The sequence below is a fragment of the Brachyistius frenatus genome, unplaced genomic scaffold (genome assembly GCF_029030835.1).
Source record: "Brachyistius frenatus isolate BFR_SWC_R1_liver_20210118 unplaced genomic scaffold, ASM2903083v1 Contig_24, whole genome shotgun sequence".
Taxonomy (NCBI): domain Eukaryota; kingdom Metazoa; phylum Chordata; class Actinopteri; family Embiotocidae; genus Brachyistius; species Brachyistius frenatus.
In genome coordinates, this window is record NW_027210623.1 from 2,924,775 (window position 1) to 2,947,500 (window position 22,726).

The following is a 22,726-nucleotide window of genomic DNA, read 5'->3' on the forward strand; positions in this document are numbered from 1 at the left end:
CTCTTATATTTATATCTTCACGTTTTTTTTAAAGTATCGGACCTGGATGTTCACGTCTACTTAACCTGGCACTGATTTTATGGGTTGAATGTAATTACATTTACTCAAGGATTGTTCTTAAGTACCGATTCAAGTTGTACTTTCCATTTTATGCGACTTTATTCTTCTACTCTATTCAATCTCAGAGGCAAATATTGCATTTTCTACTCGACTACATTTGTCTTGACAGCTTTAGTTACAAGATCATTTTAATGTTACATATTTTCATACCGTTTGTGTCCAGTGAAACCCACGTATCTCCTAATTTGATTATGATAAATTAAATTATTAAATGCTCCTTAACTGTAGATTTAACTAACCAATATTAAATAAAGTACTTAAAATGACACATCTTTAAATAACTACAGCAGTAATATGCAACATACATATTATTGCAGCCGTAATGTGAATCCAAAAACATTATATTTAATAGTAAAGGCTTTACTGCATAGTGAGTACTTTTACTTTTGATACTTTAAGTATATTTTGTTGACAAGAATGATATACTTTCATTTCTGTGAAGTTTTCATTGAAGAAATTTTACTTGTAATGTATAAGTCCAGAATGGAGGGCAGGTCGGCACCAATGATTTTCTCTGTAGTCCTGACTGTCCGGTGCAGTCTGTTCCTGTCCCGTTTGGTGGCCGAGCCAAACCAGACGGTGATGGAGGTGCAGGGAACAGACTGAATTATGGCTGAGTAGAAGTGGATCAGCAGCTCCTGGGGCAGGTTGAGCTTCCTGAGCTGCAGCAGGAAGTACATTCTCTGCTGGGCCTTCCTGATGATGGAGTTGATGTTGGACTCCCACTTAAGGTCCTGGGAGATTGTGGATCCCAGAAACCTGAAGGTTTCCACAGCAGACACGGTGTTCTTGAGGATGGTGATGGGGGGCAGTGTTGGGGGGCTCCTCCTTAAGTCATCTCCACAGTCTTGAGCAGGTTCAGCTCCAGGCGGTTCTGATTGCACCAGAGGACAGACTGTTCAACCTCCCGTCACATTAAGATGGGTAAAGTCAATATGTGATCTTGTTTACCTGTTAGCAGGCACCGTTTTTAAGTTTGAGTGTACCACAATTTACATGGTCTTGTATCAGTTACTGTTACATGGATCTGTTTGCTGTCTTTAAACTTGTGTCACATTTTATCAAAGCTCATCCAGGTAGCCAGTTTTATTCGAGCCAATTGAGGCCCAGTCTCGGCACACTCAGCTGTGTTCGGAAACACAGCACCAATGATAAACCCGGTTTGGCTAGGTTGTGCTTGTGTGGATTTGGCTCTGTTTGGACTGAGAATTGGCGCATTTTGCCTCATTCAGCCTGACAATGGACCATTTGTGGTGACCTGACTTAGGGCGAGAAACCTACCTGGTTCTGTTTCAACACCCGTACTCGGTCCAATGTCTTTGGACTGACTCTAAAGCATCATTCCTATCATACCTGAGCTGAGTCATTATTTCAGGCTGTAATGTAATTTGTGACAAACCTTCTTGACTTACATTCTTGATAATGCACAATGAAGACACTGCACACGTTCACAGGGGCTTTACTCGACTGACTGATTAGGTGTCCTCTCAGAAGTATATCAATGTGTGCAAATTGTAGTTGATCGGTATCTTCCCCACTGTTAGCGTTAGGATTAGTGAACTATTTGTCAGTCTTGGGTCGGGTGACAGTCTCTTTAAGTATTTAAGTATAATCAGCTAGAGTCCGCACCTGTATGGGTGCACAGGACCTATTACATCTGTCCTGTCAGTCTTGGGTTCACTGCCTGATATGTGCACACTGGGTGGTGCTATAATACTGTTGTATGATTGCTGCATTTACATGTTGTGCTCTTTGCTCTTCAAGGGTTGAATATAATAAGGTGAAGTCATTCATAGTTACATTTGGCAGTCCTGCTGCTGCTACTTCTGCTGCTATTCAAAATAAATTAATTTTGTGAGGGACACTTATCAGAAGGCTCACCTTTCAAACAAGCTTATCAAATCAACATCCACCTTTTGAAGAGTAGCTGCTTGCACCAATTACAAGCAGGAGTTGCACTTCATGGTTACACTACCTCACAATAGATTTGGAGTTTACTCTTGTGGCCATATGCAATTGCTCTGTTGACCTCTGTCACAGATCAGCTCTGATTTGTAAACATACCTTAAACAGTCTACTGCTCTTTTTTTACTTTCTACTATTATCTAAACTGCAGATCACTTCTGACGGAATCTTGTATAAAATTATACATTTTGGCAGATATACAAAAGTCTTCAGGATCACTGGTTTAATTGAAAGGATGGAGAAAGGGCTCTCTAAATCCCTCCACGTGTTGCTTGCTAGTTTTTCTGTAATCCCACCTCTACCTAACGGCACAGTTTCTCTTTTTTGTATTTCGATTTTTCACAGATGAATTGTTGAGGGTGGAGAAAGGAGGAAACAGTTAAAGGAGGAATAACACACCTGATCAACATGGGGGTTCTGCTCATGTAAGTTACATATGTTAAGGACAACTATGCACCCCAGAAACTCTACATTAAAGTTGTATTGGTCTTCCTCTTTCTTTCCAAATTAGCCTGCATACATTCTGATTTGATTTATGCTTTATTCATAGAGATTTTATTTGTCTTCTCCATAATACCAGAATTAACTCTCAATCGCCATCCGTTCAACTCAGTATTCTGTCTGTCTCACACATATGTCATATCCATGCACATACTATAGACTCCAATGTGCGCTTGTACTACAGAAAAAGCACAAGCCACAGAAGGGAGGGTTAGTTGCACGTGGACAGTTATTTTAAGTGTGCCAACGCCCACAAATGCTGCTTCGATGGCTGGCTTGTGCGTAACAAACCAACAGTGAGCATCCTTTGACTAATCTGCTTATAATCAGCCTCTGCCCTCTCTTCCTCTTTCTGTCCATGGCACTGCATTGTCACATATACACACAGACTTATGCACACTGTTGCAGAATCATTGTTTGCTGTGACTCTTATAGGCCATGTATTTTAATATCTTTGTTCTTTTTAATGTAAAAAACCAGCAGCTTGTCTGTTTCTCTGTTTTATGCCATTAACAGACGCAGGCAGTTACACACAAAGACTTGTGGTCTACCACAGGGCGTTGTCGCTTTAACTGAACTGAAATAAATGCACGTCACAAACATCTTTAAAGCTTTATTTCCCTTTGTGAAGCCATGCATAGCATTATATATAAAAAAAAACACCAAACTGCATTCTCCTCCTCACTGTTCTGCCTGCAGATATGATACTACTTTAGCATGTCATGACCGTGGCAACCCTTGTAGTTTTATATTATGGTGATTTGACTGGTGTTACATCTGACTGTCTATTTTTCTGCTGTGCTAAATCAACTATATGAATTTAAAGCCCAAATCGCTCACCCTTCTTGCTACTAGCTGCACCAACATGCAGCTGACAGGATATGGCCAACATAAAGGACTCATATCTTATTACTGTTTCCCCCAATGCTAGAATACAAGTTTTATCCTCGATAACATGAGTGAATTTAGATTCTAAATGTGTTTTTGGTGGGACATCTGAAATGTGACTAGAGGCCTCAACTGGACTCTTAAGAGGTCATAAACCAAAAAGGTTGGGAAAAACTGGATTCAACTAATGTTTAAGTACCTCAACATTGTGTTTAGTACTTCCGCCACCTTAATCTGACTCTGCAATGTAACTAAAGCAGAGTAAAGAGTACAATACTGCTCTCTGAAATACACTGGATTAAAGTACAAGTAGCACAAAATGGAGATATTCAAAGTACCAGTGCCTCACAATCTTATGTAGGTTCTGCTCACTTTCCACTAGTGTATTAAGTTAGCTATAGTGGACGGCATTGTTGCTGCTGTGTAAAGATGTGTGTGTAACTTCTCTTCCTATCAAGGCTCTAACACACCAACATGTGCAATGAGACATACAGTACAGCTTAATTAGATTTAGAGCTGTTCTAAAGAAGTCACAGCTAATCCCAACACCTTGGCCAGCAACGGAGGAGCTGCAGCTATTACTGCTCCTGTTAGACAGACTGTCCAACTGTTCTCCAGCCCCACATCTCTGCTGGGTTGGGCTACAGGGTTTGTAGAGCGTTCCAGGCCAGAGTTAGGCTATTTTGAGGAATGTGGTAATAATGATCTCATAGGCGTGGCCCTGTCGTCTTGAGGCTGGGCTGATGATGCGCCTTCTACCTGAATGGATCCTAAATCCCGTCCAGCCATTATGCAGGCATTATGCAGGCCAAGACCTTGTCCATACTTCCATCTGTTAGATTTGGCCCAAGATCATTGTCAACAGGAAACTAGAGACTATTTACTCCATCCAGACAACTGCTGTCTGACTGCCTTTAACAATATTGTCTGTATAATTGCCCTGACCATGAAGGTTATGTTTCCATTAGCTTTGTTTTCTGTCATGGTGTGATAAGAGTGAGGCAGTGATTCAGATGAATTAATAGCATTTGTAATCTGCAGGACTCTGAAAGGTGGAATCTGAAAGTATTGACCAATACTGTATGTCCGTGCCTGGTTCCTCCTTGAGTTAAAAGGAAATGTGCACACTTGAGGAATGTTTGAACTGAACAGTTGGTGTAGATTACAAAGAGAATAAATTAAAAATATGAAAATAAGCAACCTACTCTCTTGCTCTCTGTTGCTCATGTACATTGATGACAAGTAGTTTGAAACATGAAGGATGACAAAACAAATTTACTTTTAACGTGACCAACAAATACTCAGTAATGGCAGGTTGGAGTTTAAGTGTCGAGGGACTATTTTCCTTTGCTCGTTTTCACACTCTCTTTTGACACTGTTAAACAATTCTACAAAAAAAAAAAAAAACACCTGACTCAAACTCAATTTACATTTAGCTGCATAAAATGTAGCGTCTGATTTAGATCAGACTCTGTCTGTTGTCTCACCCTGTGATAAGTTTAAAATGTTACTGTGTTGCACGTGACAGACCTGGCACTATTGTTCATCATGTCCTGAGTTTGGCAGTGTCCATATGGTACAGTTGTAATGAGACTAAAGCTAATCCCTGCTCCGTTACAGCCTGTACAGCTCAGAACAAGAGAACATCAACAAATAGAGAGAACAGCATAAAGCTGTTTTGTTGCATTTTGCATCTGCCTTCTATTTGATGTAGGAAACAATCAGGGAAAATGCAGCACAGTCAGAGGTCTGCTGCTCTATGTGGGGCTCATAGGATGAGTAATATCCACTCTCATGGATGATGCATTGACATATTGAAAGAAAAAAGTGACAAATAAAATACGGATATACTGGAGCATCTTTACCTGGCTTTGCCAGTAGCAGCAATTTTATTCTTCAAACCATTCAACATTACGAGTTAAGTCATTGTCAATTCAGAGTCTAGCCATCCTTATGACGTTGTACCATTAATGCCAGTGCAGCACAGAAAGAGAAGGGACAGTATTACAGCTATTTTTGCTTCTGGTTGGTCACTGGTTGTGGCTCTGGATAGACTTTGGCACATTTGGCACACAGAGTTTCGATGTGCTGGCTGCTGCTGCTGCTCCTACTAACGACGTTACAAAATAGGATGTTGCTTGTCAGCATAATGCTCTTGCCGTGAAGACGTGAGGAGATTCACTTCCTAACAAAACATTCTGTGACCATTTAAGACTTTGCATGACATCCTGACTGGAACATATTGTGGCAATTTGAGACATTAATTGTAATTGTATCCACACGGCAGTGATGGTCACATGAAAAAACAAAAGAGAAAGAAAAACAATTTTGTCACCAGTGATTAATACAAAAGGCAGTCATGAACAAATATGAAAAAGTTCCCTTTCCTTTTTGAGGATGTGGATGATCAGTATTTACATTATCATGATTTATTCTATCAGAATTATATGTAAGGTACAACATGCATGCAGTTTGGCCAAAAAAACAAAGAAATACATTTCTCTCCCTTTTCAAAATCCTAGTTTTGTCCCCCTAACTGTAAATATTTCAGGTTCATTTTCTTACTCTTTGAAGATTGCTCTCTTATTGTCCAGCTGCTGTAATCCTGGTAAGAGAAAAGAGGAGATGATAAAAACAATAACTTGATTCTCGAAACCTACATCCAGTTACAGGATGTATGGTAGAGCACTGAGTGGCATGCAAAGGTTAAAGTCTGTTGTGAGACGCAACTTAAAGGACTTAAATGCTGGCAAGCTGGCAAATTATTCCAGACTGGTGATCCCTAATGCAGTTAACAAAATGCCCTTTCTAGATGGGCATGCTGTCCCTGTTTACTTTCATTCAGACAAGCAAACAAACATGTCAACAAATCCTGTTTTTTGTGAAGCTGCAGGGAGGTTGTTCTCCATCCATCCATCTATGCATTTTCTTCTGCTTAACCGGGGTCGGGGCGCAGTGGCAGCAGATCGAGCAAAGGAGGTTGTTCTAGTTTTTCCAATTTATACCTTTTGCATGTTTTGTGTGACTCCTTGTTTCCCTAAATCTCAACAATGGCGGTGGAAAGTGGAAAGTTAGAATGAACCATAGAGCCACAATAGCTGAGCTTATCCCCTCCAAAAAACGACCTTATCTGTTGTGCAAGCAGTTTATTACAACTCAAAGTTACGTTTTTAAATTAAGTTACCTAGCGGCCTTATTAACAACAATGATCTGATGTCTCGGGGGAGTGATGCAGTTCAGATGACGTTTTTATAAAGTGAGTTTGTCCTTGTGGAGCGTTCGATACAACAGCAGACATGGGGGCAGGACACTGGGGTTAGCTTCCCCTATCCAAACACAAGACGGGACCATTTAAAAAAAAAAAAAAAATCGCATTTACTGTTGACCTGGTGACAAAGTTTGCATAACTTTAGAGAAGTAGTACATTCAAGTTACAACACAAATCAGGTCATCAATTTTACTAAAACCTTCAGTTTTCCCAAACCCTGAATCAATAGGTTATCGTGCCTAAATCTTACCCGGGATGATAATTTAGGAAACAGTCCTGTGGGTCTTATTGTAGTTGATGAACAAATGACCACCAGGAGCGCTAATTTAGGAAATACTCCTGTGGGTCATACTTAAGAGTAGGAACCAATAGGTTGTATATTGATTGGAGAACTTGTTGCTGTCAAGCGGCAACCAACAGTGACGTCACCTTTTGGTTTGTGAACTGCCGTTCTGAAGCCTCCAGTTCAGAATGTGGCTGTTGACATCTTACTATTTTGGAGCCAGAAGTGACCATATTTGGACAAACTGGGGCAGAGCCAAACTCAATTGGATTAGGAAACTGTGGACACTACAGCCTGCACACTCCCAGTGGAAACCTGACTGCATCACAGGCCTATCAATCAAACAGACGTGCCCTTAAACATACTGCTTTTTGAGGCCTGATATCTAATTAATGATGAGAATATTTTCAGATGGACCCTCAGAAAACTAAAAGGAGGGAGAGACCTCAGCTAACAACACTGAAATGACTTTTGGAAAAAGAATATTGACTTTGTATTTCATGAGATAAGTTGAATGGATGTTAAAGGAGCTAGGTGGCTTTTTGGAGCAAATCCTTGCGGCCCTCTATGGTATTGCAGTTTAAGGCACTTCAGCACTAGTCTCACTTTTCAGACCCAGAAACTACAGTATGTCCACTTCCTGTGCTTGCAATAGCCACATTAATAAAAAAAAGATGTCAGGTCGTAATAAAACGAAATTGTCCCTCAATTGTAACAAATAACATGACCAAAGATATTATTATTATATATAATTATTATTATCGTTGTTGTAAGGAGACTGTTTTTCATTTTGTCTCTACTATCTTGTGTTCAGTTTCTCTAGTAATACCACCTCCTCTCTGCTTCCACCGCTCAGGCACTGATCACCCTCCATACAACACCCATGTGTGGGCGGTGTTGTGTGGGGCCACACCCCCACTGGCGCTGCTGCTGCTGCTGCTGCAGGACTGAAGCTGAATCCGCTTGCTTGATCTCAACCAGCCAGCAGCAGCAGTGGTCGGGCCGCAGTGTGATCGCTGTCCGGGAGCATAGATGTGCAAAACCCCTGGAATATCCGTGCTCTGGAGAGGCCAGAACCGACCGCCGCGGAGGACTGTCTTCATTTAGTCGTCAAAAGGGAAAGAGCTACGGGGAAAGCATGGCGGTAGAAGAGGAAGGTCTCCGGGTTTTCCAGAGCGTTAAAATAAAAATAGGTAAGAGGAAAAATCCCTACCCCCAGTCTGAGCGCCTCAATGGATGGCTCCACATTAACGGGCAAAGCAGGCAGGCAGCGAGGGCTGGAGACTGGAGGGACCCAGATCCGTGTTGTTCTGCCTGTTATTGTAATTCAAATCACACGCGTCCCCTCCCAGCGCACAGATTGACACCGCAAATTTTAAAACTGGACATGTAAAAGGGGGAAAAAAAAAATCAAAAAAAAAATCGAGAGATTCGAAGCCTTGTGGGAGATTGTTGGAATCTGGCAGCTGGCATTTGAATCCAGATCATGTGTGGTGGAGGTCTGCATATGTAGACCTGAACCGATCTGAGCAGGCTGTGCGACATAAAGGCTCCACAGCTGCAAATATCCGGATGCTTTTTCTGTACATTTCAGATTAAATAAACCTTTATTAAATCTGAACTGTGGACAGCCATATATGCTAATGCACCCCCTTCTCTTTTTTTTTCTGAGCACAACCCCCTCCAAAAAAGCTTCATGCATGACTGTCTAGCTATTGATTGTTAGCCCAGATTTCTATATTTAGATATCTAGCTGGTCTCCAGTGGGTACCCCTCGTTGTAGGCATGTAGTGCATGCATATCTTGTGAATGGAGCCATGAGGGGGGCTGAGTGCAGTTTGCAGTGGAGGCTTAAGTGGAGAAGACAGTGTTTTAATGTAATTCATAAATTATTATGCCTGTACAAGAAAGTCAGTCATTCGGTTATCTAATCCATGTAACACTAGTAATCACGTGAACGGCATGTAAATGTACAAATATCATGGCTCCCAAAAGATATTGATAATCATGAAAACAGTATAGGGAAGTGATACTAGTGATATGAAACAAGAGAAGAAAATTTTACTTTTATATGACATTTTCTAACCATGTAAAATTCATCCTCACCAACTTAATCTTTTCTGGATTAATAATCAATTTGGTGTAAAATCAATAAAAAAGTAAGTAAATACTGATCGGAGCTCAAGGTGAAGTCTTCAAATTGTTTGTTTTTCTCGAAAACTGAATAAAATTAAATTCATATTGATATAGAAACAAGAAAAGCTGCAAATCATCCCATTTGAGAGGGTTTGAATGAGACAATATCTGTCTATTTTGCTAAAAATTTTGAATTATGAATTTATTATTACAATTTCTGACTAATTGTTTCAAGTGTAACCAGAGTAAACACTACAGTGTTTTGTCACGGCCAAACAGCCAAAAATGTTGCAGTCTGACACGTTTAACATTAACATATTTTATCATACAGCGTATTTGTTAAACCATTCAGAGCAGACAATCACTTCCTCTTCATGCTCTGTTATCTCCGATCAATATGGGACATTTGGAACCGTCTCCTTTCCTATTCACTGACATCTGGCATCCTGTTCATCCTGGCTGCCCGGTTTGTTTTGACTCCAAACATGCGACAGAGGGGATGAGCAGAGAAAGAAAATGACAACAAACACGCGTACTGTACAAGCTGTGGGGTCAGGCAGCAACTCCAGCCAGCACTGGACAGTCAGTAACTCTCTGGTGGCCGGCTTTTCAACTGAGCCTGTATTCAAAGTTGGACGGTATCCTTAAGCTCCTTACCTGCTGTTAAAATTGACTGCGGTGTCCCTAGGAAACAGCGCGAGAGAGAACCACCCTAAATTGAGTTTATCAAATAGTCCAGCCCCAGTGAGATAATATGCCCGCACTCCAGGGAGAGTTGTAATATTTAAATCACAAAGGCCTCATTAGTTTTCTGCACTCTCTGAATGAATGTTCAGTCAGCCAGCAGCTCGGAGTTCCTGTGAATGAAAACTGAATGACTGCAGGATCTTTTCCATCACAGACCTCCTTCCTAGAAACAAGCCTGCTTATGAATCATGCCAATAAAATGCAGTGGTGAAGTCTCAGATTTACTTCAGTTAAAGATGCAGCAGCAAATTGTTAAGTACTCAGTTACAAATCAATTCCAGTTTTTAAACATGTAGTTTTTAAACAACATGAACAAAATGTACACAAAAATGGCTGCTGTGAGTGTTATAAGTCTGTTATATTATATTACTGAATTATTTTTAATACATATGCAGCATTTTACTATCAGCTGGTCAAGACACATTTATTTTTGTTATTTGCTGGCATTTAGAAATTATTTATTTATATTATTATATATTAGAAAGGAAAAAGTAGAGCTGTAACATTTGGTTGAATGACAGAAAAATAATCGACAACTATTTTCACAATATATTATTTTTTTTAAAAGTCATTTTTCAAGCATTAATGTCCAAAATAGCTGTTTTCAGCCTTTCAAATAGGAAGATTTTCAGCATTTCTGTGCTTGATAGTGTGATAAGTTGAATAGCTTTGTGTTTTGGACCGTCGGTTGGATAAAATAAGACACTTGAAGATGTGGAACAGGACTTAGGGAAACCGAAAATGGACATTTTCTGACATGTTATAAGATGAATGACTATTCTATTAATTGAGAAACCCTTATAATCTTTACCTGTATTCATTTAATTTTGTACTTACTCTTTGAGAGACTTCTGGTTAGATTTCTTTGTATTGTGCCTGTACTATAGAGTGAAAATAAAGCTGATTCTGATCTTTAATTAAGAAAATAATACACAGGTTCGTTGCAGTCACAGTAACCAGTAATTTACGGCTGTCAAATAGACAAAAAGCACATCTGCCTCTGAAATGTAATACTGCTGACGTCTAAAAATGTAAATGCTGTGGTTAATTTGTACTCGACTAGATGTTATCTTGCTCCACCTGGAGAGTGTTCTTATGCTACATGGGAAAATAAGTTTGATCAATATGTCGCTACTGACGTTCATGCAAAGCATGTTGTCGTCACTTACAAGCCTAGCCTCTTAAATTTCCTCTCTCACTGCTCTTCTGTAACATCATACAGTGACACCAGTAGAGTTTTCACTGTGTTGTTACCAAGCAGCAGTCATACTTGCTGTCAGTCTGATCCCTGTGGTGCTCTGCTCCCAGTCATGTCTATGCAACGCTTGCGTCACATTGTTTTCATCAAAGTCTTGTCCTTTGGCTGAGGTTTGGCTGATGACTCAGAGCTGAAGATCTGCCACATATTCAGAGACGACAGAGAGCGAGAGAGGTCTTATTATTGTTGCGCTCCGCCAGGTGATGACTCCTCTCGGTTTCCTGGAGGAACACATGAACGTCGGAAACTGAACAGGGCTACTGGGCCCGATTCCGCACTGTCTGGGGAACACAGGAAACAGGAAACTACCCCCAATTCACTTCCTGATTGGCTGGAATAGACTACAAAAGAATTGTGTTTTTTCCTGCATGGCAACAAGCTAATACGAAGCAGATGTAGTGAGACGCAGGGCGAGGGACAGAGGTGGTGTCTCACATACAGGAGCAGGCTGAGCCTCGTCAGTCAGCGTCTGTGTCTCTCTCAGCGCTCGGAGAGACAGGAATTCTCAGTGGCACAGCTGGAGTCGGGACTTTGCTCTAATTAACAACAACATATGTGCATTGGGCTTCTCTGTTGCCGCGAGAAACATCATTTGACAAACACTGGAAAACGCATCAAACCATATATTGGCACAAACTACTGTGCACCCCTTAAAAGCGACGTGAAAAAATGAAATTCTTTCACCTCTTAAGACCTGCTGATAGCAGGTCCGTGATGTGATTACAAATTATAAACCACAGAACTTAAAGCTACCCTCTGGAATGTTTGACCACTGACAGTGCTATAGAGCAATGTTTTTATAAGTGGGTCCGTGTTTTTGTTTGTTTAACATGTGATGAACCTGCCGATTTCACATTGACTGCTTAATTAAAACCCCCAACAAATGTAACAATGCACCAACAAACGCAGTGAAGAAGACCACTGATAGCTCGCAAACACGGAAAGTGTGCATGACTTAAAATACTCCTTAAATCAGATTTCCAAATGTTTTAATTGGAAGGAAATATATTTGACATACCTGATTAGTCAAACTGAATTTTGGGAATATTAGTTCTGTAAAAATCGTACAGATTAAATTAGTTGGAAGAAGCCGATGAAGATACAATATGATGTCAGACAATATGAAATAAACATCCTTAAACCTGCAAAAATAGATTGCAAAAGCTTTTAAACCAAATTTTGCCACATAACCATTTAAGTTTATGTGGAAACTTGTCAGCAAACGGTTTCCTGTTTACACATCCATCTGATATGTAGCCTCATGAACATTTATCTCCCATTGTTGTGTTTCTGTTACCTGATAAATATCTGTCTCTGTAGCTGCTAAATGTTCTTTGCGCACCAACAGGATTGTTTTTCTGGGCTGAGTGTAGGTAGAATACACTGTGGTCTCTTTTTACTGAAAACAGTTAGTATTATGCTGATGAAATCAGAGAGACTGAACCGAAACAGAAAAAGCAGAAAGGTTGGTGGCTGTGAAACCGAAACAGTCAGCTGATAAGCACTAAAAGAAAAGCGGCATAGCGCTGAGGGGGAACTGTGGTTTCGTTACTACGAATCACTTGTTTCACGTAGTCATTTTGATCCATTTTCAATGTAAAATTATTGAGTGCAGCGGCTTTAAAGCGACTTGTGTGAAAATAAAATGGGAAACTTTGTGTTCAGGGGTTAAAGGAAGTTTATTCTTTGTTCCAGATCACAAACCAGATACATCTGTGAAACAATGGTACAAACAAATTTGTTGTTGGTGGTAATTTAGCAAACATTTATATTTTGCTGCAGTAGTATTGTTTCTGTATGTTCACAACTTGCCATTAAATCCAAAGTGAAAGCTTTAGGTTCAGTCGGTGTCTGATCTCCGCTCATGTGGGAAAGAATAATTCAGGTTTGCACCGTTTGGCATCAGATCTCCTCACAAGCTGCTCGGCCTGAACTGTGGAAGCTTCATAGTGTTGGCATGCAAGTGTAATTTTGGATGTAGTGAAAATGGCGTGTGACACAGTGGATGAAACACTAGATTACTTATTGGAGTGGAGCTGCAGTGTTGGAGGTCCAGGAAACAGGAGTGAGTGGCTGAAGTCAGGCAGCTCAGGCTGGAAGACTCGGGCGAGCCTGGGAGGGAGAAGGTAGTTTGGAGAGACAGAGCCCCCCCTCCTCCGCCCCGTCCTTCCCTTGACAGCTGGCCAACAGAGGTTCCCAAACTTCCTCCTGTCCAGGCTGAATAGGAGACATGGAGTGACAGGGGGGGGGGGGTCTGGGTTGGAAACGTCTCATCTGAGTGGAGGACTCCTATTTATCTAAAAGGGTTTAGATCTAATTTAGTTTAAGAAAAATAACAAGCTCCGTTTGAGGCTATTATTATGTTCACATGTAGTTAAAGTTACGCCACGTTCTCCATTTTGTCCCAGAAGGCCATCTCTGGGAAGCAGTTTGCTGTAAACATGCGTGTTGACTGTTTAGACGCAGACGGTGTTTCGGTCCAGGCAGCTTTAGGCTGGTGGAATAATCCGGGCTGGGTACGGAAGCTCTCCCCGCTCCGTAACGTGTCCTCAACGAGAACTCATTACCAGGAATAGCAGGGAACTATCGCCAAAGGCCCAGCATGCAGGGTGAGCGGGGGTAAATAAAGGGCTGGAGAGCTCATCTAGAGCGCCACTCCTTCAGCTTGTCCTTCAGACGCCCCGCGGGAGACTTCGGCTGGGACGACCTCTACCTGCTAACAATGACAGGAGTGGGAAAACACTCCGCCCGCCGTACAGTAGAGAGAGCGAGAGAGGCGTCGGAAACACTGTTGTTTCGAAGCTGAGTGACTCCAACTGAAAGTTTAACACTTGCAAACAGCTACACGCACACGCACACACACACACACACACACACACACACACACACACACACACACACACACACACACACACACACACACACACACACACACACACAAGCACGCACGCACGCTGATTAAATCAGGTTTTGCAACAGTGTTTCCCTCCTCTGACAACACCAGCAATGTCAGCTTGCCACATTCAGGCGCTTCCACCCAGCTCACTCTCCCTTTCCTGTGGTTGCAAAAGATATCACATCATCTCAGCTTAGTTTGCCAAGCCTGTTTGTGACCGCATGTCGCTGGAAGGTCGACAGGTGTCCCAACTTTACATCTTTAATCGATTATTCTACCAGTCAAAACACAAACACAGACAGTTGTAAGTATTGTAAACGGGTGAACAGCCTGGAGAAGGTATTGAAGTTCAACTTTTCAGAAGTTCAGGCCACATAAAGCTGTGAAAGCAGCTCTCTCCATTCACGCTCTCTCCTTCTTACTGCACTCCCTCTTGATGCCACACTGCAGCCACATCCTGAATGAACTCGCCAGCTTTCTGAGCCTGATGTGGGCCTGTTTTAAAGCTGAATGGTAGCTTCACCCCATATGAAGGTGTGTGTGTGTGTGTGTGTGTGTGTGTGTGTGTGTGTGTGTGTGTGTGTGTGTGTGTGTGTGTGTGTGTGTGTGTGTGTGTGTGTGTGTGTGTGTGTGTGTGTTAGTCTGCATGTTTGTGTAATTTTGTTTCACCTGAGTTTTCCATTGAGACTAACGAACCTGTGTGAACATTAGCTGCAGACAGAGTGAGTTTGATCAGTAACTCAGTTTATCACAGCGACTGGTGTGTGCAGGCACAGCGAGTCTTTTTTCCACTCTGTGCCTCCACATGCTGCTTCAACAACTGTTGAGTGGAAACTTCAGGATAACACAGCTCAGCTGGTTTCAGTGTCTTTTTTTTTTTTTGTCATGGTGGACAATTTGTGACAAGCAGCACTGCATGTAAAAGTGTTTGGTTGGTACAGTCAGCAATGAATGCAGCTAATAAACAAACCCAGAAATCAGTCCAGACACCGACATGCTGCTTTGCTTCATCTCAGGAGTTTTGGGATTGATATATTCCTTAATGTTTTAAATAGGGCTGAAGCAGTTACTTGGTTGATTAGTTAATGCAGGTTTTCCCTCATTATAAGACAAAGATGCAGCACCGACCTTCTCCGAGTCACAAATTCACTAAATAACTTCCCAGATCTAACGGTTGTAGTTGTTTCCCTGTAGACTTCTGATGCACGATTTATCTTTAGGCTTTTCGATTGTTGCTTTTTAATTACATGCTTTGGAAAATGTTGCTGGGGGGAGGACTCCAAAACCCCCACCAGATACTCGGTGCACTTAGGTCTTCCACAAACTAAGGCAAAACACTGTTAATGGACGGAAAATCCATTTATTCTACTAAAAAATGTCATTTATTATTTAGGTTGCTGACTCACGGGTGTTACAAATAGATTTTGTACTGACCAGATTTGAACTAGAGAATACTATTATAAATCAAGGTCCTAAACTTTGTAAAAATGATAAATATTACAGGAGGTGTTTGCATCAGAGTGTTGCACACATAAATCGAGCCCTCTGATCTTAACGTGTAAATTACAGGATTTGGACTTGAATGTGTTCTTCTTCTTCTTCTTCTTCTTCTTCTTCTCCTTCTTCTTCTTATTAGTCATTCTTCTTGTTCTTCTTCTGGCTTTTCTTCTTCTTCTTCAATGTCATGCTGTTGCACTCCTCAAAGCTCTGAAGGCTGAAGCTGCATCTGAAGCTGCTTTTGGCTAAACTGTGGTTGTTAGGAGCATGTCTTGGACCATCTGTCCAAAATGCTGCGGTTATGCTGACTTTTAACAGCCTCTTTTAAAGCCTTCTTGTAGAAGAGGTTTTGAGACTGAAAATACAAACAGGTGGAGTAGAAATTTTGAATTTGAGGTTTTCAGAGGGGAAGATGGGATTGTGGTTTTCAGTGTGACCTCCAGCAGGTTCACAGTGGTGAATGTGATGTTGCGCTGAGGCTCCTGATGAGTGCTCACTAATAAGTGGGTGCGTGCTTGTATAATGTCGTCTGTTTGCTTTATGTAGTCTGAATGTGTCATTTGGAGTTATTTGGGTTTCGTCTCTGAATTTTAATAGAAAGCTTGTGTTACAAACTGAGAATGTGGAGCATTGAGGGATTTAGAAATATAAACACGAGATGGCATCCCATTCATTTCAGTGAGACGTGCTCTTTGCACACATACTCTATGTTGGGGTAGTTTTTCAAGCTTTTTTCTGTATTCACTGGATTACAGATGTTTATTTTCCTTTTCTCATGTGAATAGGGCTTTTTGGGCCGCTGGTTATCACATGACCTGTAACTGTGGCCAATAAGCCAAAATTTCCTCACAGGCCCAGCCCTGATTTGGGTCTAAGTTTGAGAGACTGTGAGAGAAGTGTGTGTCTGCGGGCGAGCTGGGTCAAACAATAGTTAAGTTGCATTATGGGAAGTGTTGGTTCTAGTTTAGCCCATAGCAGGGACTAAAAGTCAGCAGATCTCTTTGTCTGCTGCTCTGATTTTATCCATTGTTGTTTTACTCTGTGCCCCAAATTAATGACAGTGCAAAGAGACTATGAAATCTGAATGAGTGCTGCTGTCTACACATTTTACAGAGTAAATTAGTTATCAGATAATAAAAAAACTTGATGAGGAAGTCCTAGTTTCAGTGATAAAGGAATATTTAACTTCATGTTCAAAGCCTTTGTGAATAGCCGCAGAGAAGGTGTGTGTGTGTGTGTGTGTGTGTGTGTGTGTGTGTGTGTGTGTGTGTGTGTGTGTGTGTGTGTGTGTGTGTGTGTGTGTGTGTGTGTGGGCGCGTACATGTGGGTGTGTGGGCGTTATGTTTAGTCATTTTCAGAAAGCCAGTAATGCCTTACAGTTTCAGTTCTTGTTTTGACTCTCTAACCATAAAAAAAACCATCAAAGGAACTGAGCATTAACAGTGGGATAATATAAATGAGTTTCACTCCTTCTTTCCATTCTCACGATGACGCTCTCTCTCTCTCTCTCTCTCTCTCTCTCTCTCTCTCTCTCTCTCTCCCTCTCCCCCTCTCTCCGCCCGTCCTCCACCCTCACACACTCTCGGGGGTAACTGGGTTGTTCGCTGCTTTTAAACTTCGTCTTGGATCGAGTTGAAATTCCTTTCTCCTCATCTCATTTCCTGTTGTAGCTTTCTCCAAAGCTAACCGCTCTCCAGTTTTCTATCTGGCTGACTCTCTCTCTCTCTCTCTCTCTCTCTCTGTCTCACCCTTGACTGAGTACACTGCTTGTATTTTTCTCAGTCCCCACCCCCCTTCTTCTTCTTTTAAAGCCTGTGTTTCCCAGGCCTGCTCGTTGAGCACACAGCCACCGAAAGCGTTCGCGCCTGTGTATCCTGGACCGTGTTCACGTCCGAGAGGATGAGAAGGATGTGGAGCGGTGCGTCTGTAACTGTACACACGAGGGTGGCCGACTGGAGCGAGTCGGCGGTGGGGGGAAGAGGAACAAAGCTACACATTCACCGCGTCCATTTCGTTGCTTCAATCACTCGAGTTTCCTCATTTCTTCCGTTCTCGCCTCCTTTTCATCACTTTTCCTCTTCGGGGATGAGCCGACCTTTTTCTGCTGATGTGCCGCGTCGCTGCTGTTCGCCCGTCTCGCCCTCTGTGGGCTGTTCCTGTCATCGTTAACTTCGCTGCCGCTTTACGCCCCCGTGTTTTGCGTGCACGAGCCAAGTGTGTGTCTTTGCTTGTTTCGCTCAGTTACTGGGGCAAGATATTCCCCAAGGGCCGCTGCAGGGATGCTTGATGAAAAAAAAAAAAAAAAAAAGCTGCTGCTGCTGTTGTTGTTTTTAATTTTCTGCTTATTTTAAATCTCCGGGAGATAAAAACACACAGCTCTGGAGAAGCTGAAAGAAGGAGAGATGAAAAAGGGAAGTAAGAAGAAATACAGGAAAGTGAAATCAGGTTAAAGTTTAGTTTGCAAGAGAAAACAAGAGCATCTATTGCAAGATGCAAGACAAGTCCTACGTACATAAAAAGCAAGAAAAAAAAGGAGGTTTCAGACCAAAAGAGGAAGCGGGTGAAAGAAAGAGAATGATAGGCAGGCTGAGAAAGGATTACAGGCTCTGGTTTTACAACAAAGACTTTAATCTAGCGCGTTGAACGGCAGGTTACCGGAGAGTCTTAATCTTTTATTTTGCGACATTCTCACTCTCCATCAAACAAAAACACACAAATGTGTAAAATAAAACGAAACTCGCACACTTTACCTTCAAACTTCCCTTAAAATTGGAAAAGTCTCCCGTGGCTGCTGCTTATCACCTCATTCAGAAATGTACGACCATCCATCACTTCCTTTTCGCTTAAACAGGAAGCTGCAACTTGTCACACTTTAGCTGCAACTGTGGTGAAGACTGGTGGTTTTGCGTCGTTTACCCCAATGATTGCATTGAAACATATTGTTTACACTGCTGATGATCACTTTCAAATCATTTCTGACTGACAGATACGTTTGCTTGCAGACCAGTTTCAGTGAGGTGCAGAATAAAAATCAATATACAGAAATATTAGATATTAAGATTTATTGTAGTTGCCTTTTTTGTGCCATGTCTGTTGCATTACAAGTTTCCAGGAGATGCATTCAGGTGCTCAAACTTGTTTTCTAGTAATAATTTTTTTTTAATTTTTTTTATTTTTATTTTTTTTAAAAAGGCACAAGAGTCCTGCAATGCTTCTTGATTTATATTTTTTGGTTGTATTCAGATGTTTCAGCAGATACAGCGGTCCAGTGCGTGTCAGCTTTCTCCAAGAAGTGGAGGTAGGGTAAAGTAAACTTGTAAACCAGTATATTGTGAGTTTGCTGACTTGCTAACATTAATGGCCGGAGCACTCAGGTCAGGCGTCAGCTTACACCGTTGGAGGGTGTGTGATCCGCGCAGCTGTGTGCCGTCACCGAGGCTAAATGTTCCCTCCAAATTTGTTGGGCTGCCTGCTTGTTAAAACCATAAACTGTATATAAAAGTTGACGTAGGTTCCAGGTCTGAAAAGTGAGGTAAATGTAAAAGTGCCTTAAACTGCAATACCACAGAGGACCGCTAGGGGTTGGCTCCAAAAAGGCTCCAAAGACTCTCACTCAACTTCTCTCATGAAATACAAAGCCAATACATTTTTTTCCATAAGTAATTTTGGTGTTGTTAGCTAAAGTCACTCCTTTGTATTTATTTTCTGTTGGCCCATTTGGAAATGATTTCCTCATTAATTAGATATTAGGTCTCAAAAATATGATTTCAGTCAGATTCTCCCCTCGCGCGTCCCCATTTCATCCAAATATGGTCGCATCTGGCTCAAATAAATAAAACAAGGTGGTGACGATGGAAATGCCAAACTCAAGGCTTCAGAATGGCAGTTTACAAACCAATAGGTGACAGCACTACCGGTTGCCGATTAGTGTCTAATCATGAAAGTAACCAGTTTTTCACAGGCTGGGGGTTTATCTGTTTGGTGTTTTATGTAAAGAAGATTACAGTAAAGGAATTGTTTAAAGGCGTCTTTGACAAAGCTGTATTAAGTAACAAAAGTAACCAACCATTAACTTTATTCTTTGAATTATCAGTAAAGAAATGTACTTACTTTTTCAGTGTTTAATAATATATTACAGTTTTCAAGTCGCTGGCCCAACACAGCTGCATAACATCTGCATGGTGAATTCTGCTGTTTCTTGCATAAATAATGTTTCTATTCTTAAACCAGGTTTAGGGAAATCTGACAAATACAGTTTTATATATAAAATATTAGTTTTAAAAGTCTGATATCTCAAAGAAATATTTGCCAATGCATTTCTTTTTGTCTTAAGCTTTCTATGTAAAGTACTGGTGCAAACAGTTTCGAGTGCAACATTTTACAGATGAAAAATAACCCTTTAACTTCTCCCTGGTGGACAAACCACAGAATGTGGCAGTTTATGAAGTACATAGTTTGAATTTCTCAGATGTTGAAGCTTTACATCTGCATATTCTGCACATGGACATCAGCTGAAAAAAAGAGAACTGAAAATGACTAGATGTTCAGAGCGATGAATTGTGTATCTTAAGAACGTTTCAAGTCTCTGCAAGTAGATTTTCATGCTGTATTGGCAGCAGTTGAATCTTCTGGCTGATGGAAAAATGCGGAAAAATTCTCTCATCAATCTAAGAGTATTTGGAGGAAGGTCAGCAGTCATTTACAAAAATACAGTACTTGGAGTAAAACATGCAGTCAACCACTTGAACTGTCTCGGGAATGTGTATGTGATGGCTTAAAATATGAACATTATACAAACTGTGTTCATTTCCTTTTTTGTAGATGTTTTCTGCTCTCCGGTACCTCTGGTTGTGTTTTTACGCTGCAGGTTGAGTCATCAAAGACACCGAGTTGAGAAAGCTGCGGTAATCCCATGATGTTTTGGTTACTAGGATGACCTGGATGGTGCAATCCAATCAAGGGACATGACCGGTCATGAATGACAGCGGGAGGAAAACAGGGATTGGAGGGAGCGCAGGGTGAAGGAGGAGGATTACGGGACGTAGATAAAGAAATAAATGTAAGAGAGAAATAAGTGAGGGAGGAGACAGGAGGGAGATCTAGTAACGGTGGGAAGTACAGGGATCAGGACAGAGATAAGAGAGAGTTACGTTATTTCACACGTAAACACAGATGGAGACGCAATCTGCAACAAGTCGAAGCGGTGGAATGCGCGCCGTGTTGTGCAGCTCAGGTGTCTCCTTAATTTGTGAATGGATGTTGTTATCAGGAATTGTTGTGTAATGATTCATGCAGTGCAAGAATCAGCCTCCAGGGAAGCAGTCATAACACTGTGTTGGATTACAAAACCCACAGGAAGCTCTTCATCACCTCTGTATGTCTCAACAAGGTTTGGCATTTGTCCTCTGTGCAGCATCACGGTCTGAAGCTACACATACCAGACAGGTGGCTGTTTGTATTTTAATACGACTTTCTAGTAACAACAGCTCTTTGTGAACAAGCTTAAAGGATAAATCTGGACTTTTTTATGTAATCCTTGTCAACAAGTCAAATTAAAAGACTAAAAACAACAATCAGAGCTAATTGTGCAGTAGCTTTATTTCAGTGCGAGACTTAACCCTTGGTCTTGTGGCTGCAGAGAAAAACTACCGGTGTGTAAATAAATCCCAGGTTTTAACCAAACATTTTCATTGTTGCAACGCCAGCTCTCCTCCGTTCAATTTCAAACTGGTTTGGTGATAAGATGCAGTTCTTGGGAAATCCTAAACTGTCAGAGCTGGATGGATGAACTGTTGTGTTTCCCAGTTGTAGAATTCCTTTGAGTGCAGATTGATTGAAAAGCCCAGTGGGACTGCAGCATTAACATGCAGATAACTGATAGGAAATAAATTACAGCCGGTTATCCAGTGTCAAATGTCAACTCTCTCCCCTTCCCCCCTGAGGCATTAGCTTTTGGGTCGGATACACAGCAGTCTGTATTACAGCAAAGATTTCTGCTACATGGTCTGGGAACTGTTTCTCGATGCAGCAACAGAAACTCTTTTACAATAGTAGAGAAATTTAAAAATGTGTTTTTTTTTTAATTTGTATTTGTTTTATGATAATGCTCCTTCTTCTGATTTGTCTTAGATTTTTGCTCTCTTCCTTTTAGTGGCCTCTTGCGGCCTCCAAAAATCTTTGAAATGGAGCAATTTAAGAGGAAAAATCAAAGACAGACATTTCTTAATTGTGCAGGGTTTAAGGAAAGAACGTGGGGAACCATTGTGCTAAAGATAAAGTGCAATTTTGCAAACAGTGACAGCACCCACCCGTCAACTCCTGCTCTCACAAGACGTTGCTCATTCAAAGCCATAACAGTACGAGAAATGTGAGCAGTGTCAGATTCACATGCAGATAATGGAGCAAACACTGGTGGTGGTGAACACTTGTGTAAGTATAGACTGCAGTCCCGTGTGTCCCCATGGTGACGAGGAGCAGAATAGAAGAACAGAGGACTGACTAACGTGGATGCACGGCTTCATAAAGGGGAATATATTGGTCCCTTGGGGACTGGAGCACCACCTTTGTGGTTCTTGTGTGTTAGTGTGTGTGTGTGTGTGTGTGTGTGTGTGTGTGTGTGTGTGTGTGTGTGTGTGTGTGTGTGTGTGTGTGTGTGTGTGTGTGTGTGTGTGTGTGTGTGTGTCTCGGTGGGTGGTTGGACCACATTCTTGTAAAAGGGAGCGCTATCTGTCGCACATGTTTGATGAACAGATGGAGCTTCAGCAGAATTCAGGAAATGTCCCATTCTTTCACTCATAGATCTGAAGAGACACTCAACAAAAACAGTTTTTAACGTGCCATGCTGCTGTTGTTTGTGTGTCTGTTCCTGAGACAACAGCTTGATATTTGTGTCTTGTGTAAAAGCAGTCTCCCTGACAGAGTTAATCTAATTATATGTGCCGTTGGATTTGGTGATGTAAGGACAATGAAAGTGTGTTAAAGAGTGATGCCCTCCCCCTCCCGATATATTCAAAGCTAAACCAGGTGTGGACTTGCATAACCCTAGTTTTATTTTAATGTTGTGTGCTTTCAGTCGTCTTAAATAAGTAATACTTAAAGCCTGAATAAACACATTGTTTTTGCCACTACAGTGTTCCTCAGTGATGACTTTTTCTCTCCTCCCTTTTC

At 41.4% G+C, this 22,726-nt stretch overlaps 1 protein-coding gene across 1 annotated transcript in view; it reads left to right on the forward strand.

Annotated features, from left to right (window-relative positions):
- Nucleotides 1–7,975: 7,975 nt before the first annotated feature.
- Nucleotides 7,976–22,726, forward strand: part of rasa3 (RAS p21 protein activator 3) — a 40,231-nt gene continuing 25,480 nt past the window's right edge. Inside the window, exon 1 of the mRNA XM_069697765.1 lies at nucleotides 7,976–8,218. Within this exon, the coding sequence (XP_069553866.1) occupies nucleotides 8,164–8,218 (55 nt within the window). The 5' untranslated portion in view covers nucleotides 7,976–8,163. The remainder of the gene's footprint in view (nucleotides 8,219–22,726) is intronic.